We start from the raw sequence: 12,729 nt of genomic DNA, 5'->3' as shown, positions 1-12,729 counted from the left end.
CCGCGCGTCGTCCGTACGTGCACGGCGAGGTGGCGTTCCAGAGCACACGACTTGTGCAAGTTTCCGATTAGGTCGCGGCGACCGGAGCGCCGTCTGCCAGACGCGTGCGAGATTCGAATTTTCGGCGTTTGTCACGTACGCCAACCCGCAACCGCGCCGCCGGCCGGAGCGATAAGCCAGTGGTATGAGGCACCTTATGCACCGGATGCACCCTAGCCGACCAGTAGCCTGTAGGAGAGACTTTTAAGGAACCGGAACTCTCGCTCGTGGGAAACGAAACACCAATGGAAGAGTTTCTGGCCGAACGAAGTTGTCCAGAATTGACAACGTTAACTGTCTCTCGAGATCTCGAGACTCGACAAACTTTATCGATTGTTTATTCAACCGGTGGAATTCTGCCCGCAGCAATAAAGTTCTGACTGTACGAATCGTCCCGAAATTATTTCTAATCTTCCTTTGATAACAAACTATTAATAATTATATCCGTGTAATAACGAAATGTTACAGGTATTGCTTGAGAAGTAATTAACTTTTTTGGAAAAAAAGTATGTTATTTAAAAAAAATTTTTAAGTCTAGAAGATAAGACCAAAACATAAGAGTTCAACATGGCAGATTTCCAATATGGCGGATGCAAGTATAATAATAGAACTTTTATTGTTATTTTGAGAACTTTTAAATCTCACTGCGCAAATAATTTTTCATATTTTATGATAACATTTATTATTGTATTTTTTATCAAACCTGATAAAAATTTTATAAATACATATATATAAATATATATAATAATATATAAAATATATGTTTTTTCTCTTGTATAATTTCTGCGTCTGTATATATAGAAAAATAATAAGGAGACCAATTAAAAAATAATTTAAGAAATAACTTCGCAATTTTTTTACAAAAAATAAAATTGCGATTAGATTTATATACAATATTTGATACGTAATCATATTTTATATAATTATTACATGATTATATATAGAAAATGTTTTCTTATTTCCTAAAACCTTTATACTTTTTATAAAAAAATTATGTAAAAATTATTTTTTAACTCTTATTATTTTTCTTGAATATAAGAATAACAGATTATACAAGAGAAAAACCCATATACGGACATATTTTATATATAATTATATGTTCTTTATTTATAGATAATAAGGATCTATAAAGTCGTGTTTCACGCCCTCGGCGTCCCTTGCCCTTCCCCATACAAAACTGCTTTTTCATGCTACGCTAAAAATCACCGAGAAAGATCGATGCTTGTCTAACCTAACCTCTAATTGCCTCTAACGAGGAAGAAGGAAATAATTAAGCAGAAAGAAATAAAATAAATTTGCCAAAAGGAGATGTCACTATATGGCAATGACTACACGGCGGCTTATAATCCAGTTTAGTAACTACCGTGTACTATCCGATCCAAAATTTTTCTTTTCTGATTATAACTTTTAATGATTATTTAAATCTGAACCTATATATTTTGATACTCTAAACATTTGAAACAATCTTTGATATATAGGTATTGTATACTAAAAGTTGTAGTTTAAGTATTGAAAAAGCTCATATTTAAATGATTATTATATGATTAAAAGAAGAAAAATTTTGGATTGGATAGTATACGATAGTTATTAAATATCGAATTACAAGCCGCCGCGCAGTCAATAAGTCGGCTTCTTATCAATTGCTTTCATTGCATTTTCATTTTTTCTCCCATTGCAAGATAATTTTTTCTTCTTACGATACGTGTCACGTGATCAGAAGCGAACAATCAATCGAACGAGAAATTCTCTTTTGTTCTTCCGCGGAATCTCGCCGCGGTATGATTCATTGTCGCAGAACCGTATACGCGCGTTGGTGCTGAATAAAAGATTACCCCCTCTCCCTTCAAATTCCTTAATATAGAATCTCATTTAATACGCTCCACGTTTTCGCTCGAAACGGAGAAGTCAGCGTAGCGAGCTGTCACGTGCGATTTTTCTCCCGACAATAGTAAATCGTAAATCTTATCTCTCTCGGTGAGAGCGCGTCCTGATAACGCGGATTCACACCGCGAGCGTCAAGAGCCACGGCGTTGGACTTTGAAACATCGATTTCGCGATCGCGGTCGTTCAGCTGACAAGGGACGAAGGAGGGCCGCCGCGTTGCTTTAGTCGTGCTCGTTTGAACGCCAAGGAACGACGTGTCGCGAACGCGAGACGCGAGAGTGAAATTCTCTCGCTTTGTCGCGGGCGCGCGACGCGGCGCCGCGCCGTGGCGTTCAGCGTGTACATACGCGCGCGCGCGAGCGCGCGGATAAGGACGCGCGCAGAATCGAACCCTGGCGAAGTTGTGCGCTAGTCAATCCGGGCGAGGAGAAAACCGCGCGCGGAATTAAGCGCGCGCGTGCGGAATCGAATGTGGTGAAGTTGTGTGCCAGTCGATCGGGCAAAAGGAAAGCGCGCGGAAGAAATGTGAAACGCGCTCACGCGCGGCGAAAACTCAACACGAGGAGATTGCCGACGAGAAAGGCGTGACGCCGATCAAACGAACGTATATCTGGCTACAAGTGATGATGGGAGCTGTAGAAAGGTCGCGAGATCCGCAACAGTGTGCGCCGGACAACGTGCAGATCGACCGATCGCTCTATCTGCTCTTTGAGGATATATCGTACAGCGTACGGAAAGGGATTTTGACAAAGGGTAAATAAAACGATGTAAAATAATAGTAAAAATAATATATATAATAAGTATTTATGACATACATAACGTAATTCGATCAGAGTGATATAAATATCAGGAAAAGGAGAGCGTATTATAATTATATTATATAAATATAATAAATATAGCGTTTCTAATTATATGAAAAATATTCTACGTTAAAATTAATGTTTTATTACACATATGATTAACTCTAGTTTTGACAATACAGCTTTTCGTGTAAAAGCATAAATTTATAGAGATAACTGTGTATAAATGCTGTTTCAATATAGTATAATAATATATAGAATAAACAATGATTAAAGAATAATTATTACAAATTACTGTTATAATGAGAGCGTAATTTTTATTAAACGTTTGAAACATAGTAAGTAAGAGTTTATTAACGTTTACTAAAATTGTTGTTTTTAAGTGAGAATAACGGAATGGAAAATCAATTTCATTCCTATTTCATAAATATGAAAATTAAGATAAGAGCTCGTCGTTTAGAAAACGAATACCTATTCTCAGAACACAGGCACGCCAATGGTAGCTGAGAATACTTTGAAATCGATAAGATATACGCGAGTTGCTATTTGACTTCGTTTCAAAGTGTAGCAAGATAATGATATATATTGCATTGCTCTTATGAGATTGGTGTTCGGTTGTTGCTGGAATATCATTTATCTAGATATATCTATCTCTAGAAGATCTAACAATTCTTAGATAACCGAGATAAATTTATATATACATATATATATATGTATATATTCAAATATTTGTAACGTTAATAGTAGTTATTAAAACAGATATTACAATATCAGAGCTAATAAATTTATACTTCTTAACTACATTGTATATTTGCAATTTAAACATTTATAGTCGCTGGTAATATATAACTTTAATGATAGCGAACATCTGTTTCGTATTATAAGTACAAAGACCAATTATTTCAAGCGTGTAAATTGAATAATTATGATGCGGATAATAGAGTCATAAATTTTTGTTAGATATCAACACAACTGACAAACAAACGGATCCTCCTTCTCGATTTTGATGGGCTTTAAATATGATGTAGTAAAGATCAAAATAAGAGACACATGTTTTTTACAAGTGCTTTTAAGCACATGAAGGCGATACGCTTTCGTAAAAATCGACTCTTATATTTCTAAACGTATATTATCGAAACGATAAGAGTGATAAGACATATGCAAAATTATTTTAAATAAAACAATTTTGCATAATATCAATATATGTATCAAAGTATTAATGTCTTGACGATTAATCGGACCAAAACCAATGGTCGAATTGTCATGACGATTATATAGCCAATTGTAGTCGATTAAATAAATTTTAAAACTTTTATTGTTTCAAAAGTACTTAATAATTTTTTAGATTTTCCGAAAATGTTTTAAAAATGTTTTTTAAAGTACCCCTATTATTCACTGCTTTTTTCGAAAAAAGATTTAAAATGTTTTTATAATTACATTGTTTATTTAAAGACAAATTCAATCGTATTCAACCATACATAAATTATTTTCTAAAAATTAAAAAAGAATGAGCTAGAAATGAAAAAAGTACTTATACGCAATTTTATTTATTTCTTGACAACAGTTTTTTAATATTTTTTTAAAGAATTAATATTTCTCTGGAAAGATAAAATCGTTAGTTTGAATAATTTTGTTATATAATGTAACATACATTAATAAATGTATTAACGTAGTAGCAAACACAATAAGTAAGTATAATTTTAAACGCGATTTTTTACAAGATGGATGACGCTATAAAATTGGTTACATTAAAAAATTCAGTTCGAGAGTTCACTCTATCAATAGCTATTGTTCGCTGCGAGTTAATAAAAAATTTTGTATTAATAAATGTTAATGAAGTTCTTATGTAAATTTTACTTTTACAGAATTTGTAAAACAATTTGTGGTATTTTATATACAATTTGACAAGTATAATTATTTTATATGCCATCTGTCTTGCAACTCAATGTATTGTATTTGAGTTATTTTATTTGTCAATAAAGTATCATTATTTATTGTTAATAATCATTAATTGGGGTGAAAAAAGTGGATCCATTTCTTTGTGAGTACACATATGAATACATATATCAATAAAATTAATAATAAATACAGTGGAGATACATAAATAGTTATTTAGATCAAATATCGAAGAAAAAGGGTTAAATTTATCATTAATAATTAATAAATCATAAATAATGAAGTTAGACTTCGATTCGAAATGTTGATGCATTTACTTCCTAAAGGCTTATCAGTCTCTGATTAAATTGATTGCAAATCAAATATTAAGTATAAAACAAGAAGAACAAAGAGATAATGTTCAACGAATTTTTAACACACAATTTTACACAAAGAAAGCATTAGGAAGTCTGTTATTTTTAATTTAAGTTAAATTATAAAATACGTGAACATGTTATTATGATGTCTTCCTTTAGCACTGTTATCTCGTAGTATTATTATTCCTTGCATATGTTACGGCAGTGGCAACATGCCGCATGTTCTTACCTGTGAAACTTTCACTTCGGTGGCAATTTGTTTAGATTGTAATTAGGACATTGATTGCATTCCGTTTATGCGAATTTGTCATGTCCCATCCTGTATCAAACAATGTTACTTACTAAACATTTCTTTTGTAGAATAATTATGCAATTTGTTTTGTAGAGAGGAAAAAATTGTTGAGCGATCTTCATGGCGACTTTCGACCGGGCGAGCTCACAGCTATTATGGGTCTTTCGGGCGCTGGGAAATCTACATTAATGGACATCCTGGCAGGTTTCACGTTAGTATATATGACTAGTGGTACGCTCTGGTCAATTTTATCTCCTGGGCGGAGAAAAAGCCGCAATTGCCAGTTCGTAAATTTTTTTTTACCTGAAGCGTGCAAGAGAATAATACAAATTCAGGCGTTTACTATCGGCTATTTCAAGAGATCTACATCGAGATAATTTTTAATTGAAATTTACGAATATAAAATTTGTAACATTTTTTTCTTGATCTCTCGTGTAATATATCGGATTTGCTGCATAATTTAATAATGCGCCCACACATGACCCACACAAGAAGAATATTAGTATCAGAATTAAGCAGAAAACCAGCAAACACCAAGCGATTGAAAGTAATGAAAGACCTTGTTTCATTAATAAAAATTATGAAATAGAAAATATATTACGTTGAGGTAAAATTATAATATATTCCATTTATGATCTGCTTAGATTTTTTCTCGGCATATTAAGGCCGTATTTCTTCATTTTTCAAGGTATTTTGTGAATTGAAGATTTTACTGACCCCCTATTCCAAATATCAACTGGAATGTTCATCAAGATACTCTCCGAAACGAGAGTATCTTGATTTATTCGATCGATAACCGCTCGGAAAATAGCCTTGAATTTAGATATCATACTGATAATCTTCATTGTCAGCTTTGATTAGCGAGATCTCCTTGCTCTGTGGAATCTTTTCCTGGATTGCGAATTGTTATATCAACGCTAGGATCGAGCTTTACACAACTTACTCATATTTGAGCTCGCTCGTTCTTACACAAAATTGTGTACACATAATTGGTGCGAAGTCACGGTACACGCGCACGAATATACTTTATCTACACGTCAATATCAGTATCCATTCGCTCTTTAGATGCACCTGTCGCCATGCATCGCGATATTACAAAAATATAAGTGAGTTTTTAATCTTATCTTCTTCGCACTCTTATCTTCTTGCGCATCCTTATCTTCTTCTTTTTTTGAACGTAGCCCGATTGCAAACTGGTGATTGATTGACGAATTTTTCTAAGGTACATACCAAATATTGGCAATTAATTGTTTATTAATTATAACGTATACATACTTGCTAATGAGAGAACAGCGGTCTAATTAGTTATAATTTCGTTTATCTCTGCTCGCAAATAGGCATATTTTGACACATAGATTACCTACATATTGATTGTGTGTAATAATAAGAAGAAATTATGTAGTATCAATACAGATCAATGATATATAAATTAACGACACATCGCATTTCAGAACTACCTCGGTCACCGGCAAGATCACGGTAAATGGACGGGAACGAAATATATCAGAGTTTCGTAAATTATCTGCCTACATAATGCAGGACGATCATCTGCAATCACTTTTAACAGTGCAGGAAGCTATGCTCATCGCTGCCGATCTCAAACTTGGATTGAATAACCATGAGAAATTACAGAAGGTAGATATTACTGACACGCTACTGTGTATATAATTCTTCGGGGACTGAGGGAACTAAATAAAATATCTTACATGACAGATAAACAGAATCATTTCCGGTATATAAGTAATTTATTGTGTTAGAAACGACAATTTCCACGTGCAAACAATTATTTTTGAGTCGTTATTTTGTGACGCTTTGGGTCTCCTCTTGAACAATTATTATATACATTTCCAAGATCTGCATCTGTTAAATAAGCTATAACCTGTTAAATAAGCTATAATATATTTATTAGTCCAAGTGATCTAAATCTCTCTTTTATTAAACACAATTTTTTATAATCTGTGTAGAATGAATTGAATAACAGCGTGATAAAAACATTAATTTAATGACGTACAACAAATCGATCGGAAATGCTAATGGAAATCTGATAATAAAAGCTAGCATGCGCGTATCATATATGCAAATTTATTCAAAACTAGCATGGATTCAGAGGCGTATCTAGGATTCCTCGCGTCTTTGACAAAGAGCTGTATCGGCGACCCTTCCCTCCTAAAAAATAACATCTGATTTAATGTATAAACATTTCATTACTTATATAAATTTATGAAAGTTACAATTTTATTTTTCCTTGCCTCGGCTAAAGCGAATTCGTCTATTATTGCATCTACATTTATGTGTGAAACCACTTCTTTTTCTATTAATAATGATGCAAGTATGATTAATCTTTCTTGATTCGTCGCAGAACGGAGATAATTCTTTATTAACTTGAGCCTGCTAAACTGCGTTCGCAAGACGCTACAGTTACTGGTACAGTTACATAAATTCGAAGTGCATGCAGTCTTGATGTTTGGATAAATATCATCTACGGAGTATTCTTGAATACATTTTAATAAATACAGGAGAGTTACTGATTCTAATTCCTCGATCAGCTCCTGTACTTGTGCTTTGAACACTTCTAATTCGGACACAAGTTCCACTTTGTCTACGTCTAATGAATAGTGAAGTCCGAAGTCAGCACTTTTTTTCAGCTCTCATTCAAACTCAGATTCTTCAAGCTATTTCCAGAGAAAAAAAGAGATCCGATGATATAGATGACATGGCCTCATATCGTGACTTTATTTCCGTTAACATTCTATCATAAACTATATTTATTTCTCTTCTAAAGCTCGCTGTTCAAGAGAGAGATAAGGGTTTTCGTCGGATGCACTGTCATGAAACCTTTTGACTTTCTTTTCAGCCTCACGTCAGAAAAGTCGTCTTCTAATCCTATTTCTAATTTTCTCTGGTAAACTTTATAGCTGGTCCCGTTCCCTCATCTCGCACTTTCTGCAACGATCCTGCGAGACCCTTTATCGTTTTGTTTGCTACATCCAGAGAAAACACTCTTGTTTTGAAGAGATTGGTTGACTTTGTCGATGCAACTCAGTATTCTTTCCCATATTAGAAGAAGGCACAGAAATCTGAAGTCTATTTGTCTGATCAAAGCTTGTGCTCCAAAAGATGTTTCATCACTATATAATTTCTGCGATCTGTCTTGTCATTCAATACTGAAAAAACAGAACTTACTTTACTGACTTTTTTAAGACACTAACTGCTCTTTGTTTGGTTGACCACAACGTATCACTGTGACTTTTCAAACTAACTTTAAGTTTGCCTATTAAAACTTGTCATCTAAGAGGCGTTTCAATTTATATTTCCTAAAAGTTTCGTTTACGCTTTTATTATTCTCCTTTTATATTCGACTTTTACGCTCCGATTTTTATTTTCACCAGGGGTTCGATTCTCGAATTCATTCGCAAGAGAAACGTTGCAAGTTGATTAGTTAATGGGCCTGAGCCCAGTTTCACCAACCCCTGAATACGCCTCTGCATGGATTTTGCGCAACTTAAAAAGTTTTGATTGATCATTTCATAAAGAATATTTGTAATATATATTTGTGTTAGTAATATATTTAATAAAAATATTTTAAGAGTTGAAAAATTTGTGTATCATGAATCAAATAAATTATGCACGCTTTATCTATTTTATAATAATAAAGTAATTAAGTTTAATAGATCTCGATAAATACAGATTATATATTGAATGATGTTATAACGACTTTTTACTAAAGTGCGAGTTTAACGAGTAAAAATTAATTATTGTAACAGATCGACGAAATATTAGTAGTGATGGGGCTCGATGAGTCTCGTTATGTGATTACTGACAAACTTAGCGGAGGACAAAGAAAAAGACTCGCCATTGCACTTGAACTGATCAGCGATCCACCAGTCATGTTTCTTGATGAACCTACGAGGTAGATATTACATGATTTTCTTGATGAAAGCCTATGCTTCTTTTCTTGTCACGTACCTGGTTATACAACTTCAATTAATCTTCTTAGCGGTTTAGACAGCACTTCTTCAAAGCAGTGCATAGCACTTTTAAAGCAATTAGCGCAAAAAGGACATACCATAATCTGCACGATTCATCAACCGAGCGCGATCCTTTTCAACATGCTGGATCATCTTTACGTGATTGCTGACGGCAATTGTGTTTACACGGGCAGCACGCAAAATTTGGTGCCGTATCTAAACAGTATAGGATTACACTGTCCAACGCATTACGATCCTGTTGATTTCTGTAATTATTCATCTTTTATCGTTTCAAAGCAGACAAATCACTCGCTTAATGCACAAAAATCTAGGTGACACGAATTTAAAGCTCCTGTTCCGCAGTGATGGAGATATGCAACGGCGATTACGGTTCTCACACATCCAAGCTGGTGGAGTCAATTGAGAATGGCAGGAATGATGTATGGAGGTCGACGAATACCCATTACTTGAACAAAAGCAAAGAAAGTATTAAATCGCAACAGATGACTATGAGATTGTATTCCTTCAAAACGGAATTCAACACTCCATATTACACTGCCAACTCCTGGAGACAACTTTGTGTTCTTATCAAAAGAAACGCAATTAGATTATTTCGCGATAAGGTAATATTACATTACGAATCTTATTCATAAGACACGTTTTACCGTGCTAAAGAGAGTTTACTCTCTCTCTCTCTTTCTCTCTTTCTTTTTCATATAAGTATCGGAGAAAAAAAAATTTCTAACTATATAAATATTTCAGTTAACTTATATTACAATATAATTTACTTTATAGCACCAATAGTATTAATATTAAAGAATTAAAAATTCTTTTGAATTTAAATTTTTATTTATTTTGTATAAATTTCATTTATTCGTAATAATATTTATTTATTTTATCTTTACTATTTTATTTATTTTTGTGTAGGTCTTCGCACTTTTACGGATCACAATGCATTGTGCGATTGCTTTGATTGTCGGCACATTATATTTTAAAATCGGTCAGGACGCTGCTTTCGTTTTAGACAATTTTAGTCTATCGTATTACAACATCATGTTTCTCGTGTACAGTGCGTTTAGCGCTACAATGGTCACAAGTATGTCTATTACATTTGGCGAAATCTAATCTCATTATGTGTATAATGCAACATACATAATGTGCAACAATGGCTTTGTTTCAAAATTCACTACCAGCGCTGGAAATTGATATATAGTAAATGTAACGTATACTATAGATTTTTTAAGCGCTGGCAATGAATTTTGAAACACAGCCAATATAAATTGATGTATTGTATGTAACATAAATGCGTGATAACACCTCATTGAATATGGCTTGTAAAAAATTACATGAATGGAAAAACAATAGAATTTTATAAGTAAACAATTAAGATATAAAAACTGATATCAAAATCAATGCGTCATTATGTTATATTTAATTTTATTGACAATTTTATGGCCTGACAGATTCTCTGAAATGCAACGCCGTTATATTTTTGCCCGTTTTCGCAGTTCCTTTGGAATTACCAATACTCAAACGCGAGCACTTCAATCGTTGGTACAAACTACGATCGTACTATTTAGCGGGCAAATTGGCCGATTTTCTAGTCCAACTTATTGCCACGTTCGTCTATACCATTATAGTGTATTACATGACCGATCAGCTTCCTGAAGGCAGAAGATTTGGATTGTACATGCTCATGTGCTTCGTTGCCAGCCTGGTTGGTCAAACATCTGGATTTATCATAGGGTGTTCGCTAAAAGTCCAAGTTTGTATTAATCTGTTTAATCTAATTTAATATGTTATTTTAAAATTATTCAAATTATATCAAATTATTTCAAATTTATATTAACGATTATATATTATCTGTTGTCTCTTCTTATTTTAAGAGGATCGAAAAAAGCATGACTGAAATTGAAGATTTTAAACTAATGCAATTCGTCTAATCACAACTTGTAAATTGGCAATTGCTTTCTTTCAGGATAGCGTAATTTTTGGGCCGTTTGCAATTATGCCATTCTTTTTGCTCAGTGGTTTCTTCGTAAATATTAAAGACGTGCAGCCCTACTTACATTGGCTGTTTAACATGTCGTTCTTTAAATATGCTTTCGAGGGAGTATTGATGGCGATTTACGGGTAAGACTCTCATCCTTTGACTACAATGCATTTATTCTAAATTTTGCGAGTATAAATATTAAAAGAAATTATTATTTAAAAATAATTCAGCTACATTTATTTAATTTCTCGCTTTGTCTTTCCTCTTCTCTACCACAAAATCTAAAAGAAATATTTATAATTGTAGGTACGATCGGGCGAAATTGAAGTGCTCGGCGGATTATTGCCATTTCGCTAGTCCTAAAAAATTCCTCATGGAATTGGGCTTGGAGAACATAAATTATTGGTTTAATATAATAATATTAATATCAGTGTGTATTGTTTTGGACATTGTAGCATATATTATATTGAACGTAAGGATCAGGAGACGCATATAGCACACCTTGAGATAAAACTTCGTACAGTTTTTACAATTACATGCGGCAGTCGGGTAAATGAAACACAGCGGGTCCACCTGTTAAGATTAACTTATTTCTTATGATCTGTATGTGATGATGACATACTTATCTATAACATGCAATTTGCACTTACTTAACTATAACATACTATAATATACATTTGTAATATATGTCGAAAATTATAATATTGCTAGATAATATTGCTAGACAATATTTTATCAACTGGAACAGTTGATAAAATAAAATATGTACGCTTTTAGTTTGATAAATCTAATTATAATATATTTCAGTTATCCTTACTATTTATTATCATTGATATAATTTCAGTTCAAACTTACCATGACATTTTCGTTCAAGCTATGTACGTGAGTTTTTATCTTAAAACAGACATTAACTTTTCTTATCATGTTACCTCTCTGTTATAAACAAAATGTTATAAATGTTATAAATGTCTGTAGTTATAAACAAAATGATTAAATAAAACAATTAAAAACCAAAAAATTGTTGTTTTATAGAACAAAGTCACGAAACTTTTCGCGCACAAATGTTATTTAACAAAGAACTGAGAAGTACAAAAAGCGACAAAATTAACACTAAAAGGAAAATAATATAAATAAATGCGATATATCTGTCCTGGACATTAGATGTTAATACAAGTCAATATGTTCTTTTCTTTTGCAAAAAATCAGTTCATCAAAGTGCGCGTTTAAGTTGCGATATTTTCATAATTTATACAACCGCGCTTTACTATTAATGCAACATGTAAAAATGCTAAATATAGCTCAATGCCATTTCGTAAAAAAAACATTTGTTTTAATATTTAATATAAAACTTACTATACATAGTTATATAAAATATACATGTATATATAGTATACATATACGCATAATATTATACATATGTTATATATACACATCACACATAATGGCACTATTATGCTTAATGTAAAAAATGAAGTCATATTACATAAAGGAACAAGGGTCA

The 12,729-nt window shown here is 32.8% G+C and overlaps 1 protein-coding gene across 2 annotated transcripts; it reads left to right on the top strand.

The window, feature by feature from the left end:
* Window positions 1–1,760: 1,760 nt before the first annotated feature.
* Window positions 1,761–12,501, top strand: LOC139769801 (ATP-binding cassette sub-family G member 1). Of its 2 annotated transcripts, XM_071701189.1 has the most exons (10): window positions 1,761–2,676; window positions 5,361–5,478; window positions 6,719–6,902; window positions 9,032–9,177; window positions 9,265–9,503; window positions 9,599–9,858; window positions 10,163–10,331; window positions 10,744–11,000; window positions 11,214–11,368; window positions 11,535–12,499. In XM_071701189.1, exons 1-10 carry the CDS (start codon window positions 2,547–2,549, stop codon window positions 11,722–11,724), a joined length of 1,848 nt encoding a protein of 615 aa, XP_071557290.1. In that variant the 5' UTR covers window positions 1,761–2,546; the 3' UTR covers window positions 11,725–12,499. The 2 variants fall into 2 exon arrangements, with proteins under 2 accessions (XP_071557290.1, XP_071557292.1); XM_071701191.1 differs by lacking the exons at window positions 1,761–2,676; window positions 5,361–5,478 and adding an exon at window positions 6,431–6,489 and having other exon boundaries at window positions 11,535–12,501.
* The last annotated feature ends 228 nt before the right edge of the window (window positions 12,502–12,729 follow it).

This window comes from Temnothorax nylanderi, unplaced genomic scaffold (genome assembly GCF_030848795.1).
Source record: "Temnothorax nylanderi isolate EJ_2023f unplaced genomic scaffold, tnyl_v1.0 TNYL_tig0024_pilon, whole genome shotgun sequence".
Taxonomy (NCBI): domain Eukaryota; kingdom Metazoa; phylum Arthropoda; class Insecta; order Hymenoptera; family Formicidae; genus Temnothorax; species Temnothorax nylanderi.
The sequence above is the reverse complement of the archived record's forward strand: the minus strand, read 5'-3'. Positions and strand labels throughout refer to the sequence as shown.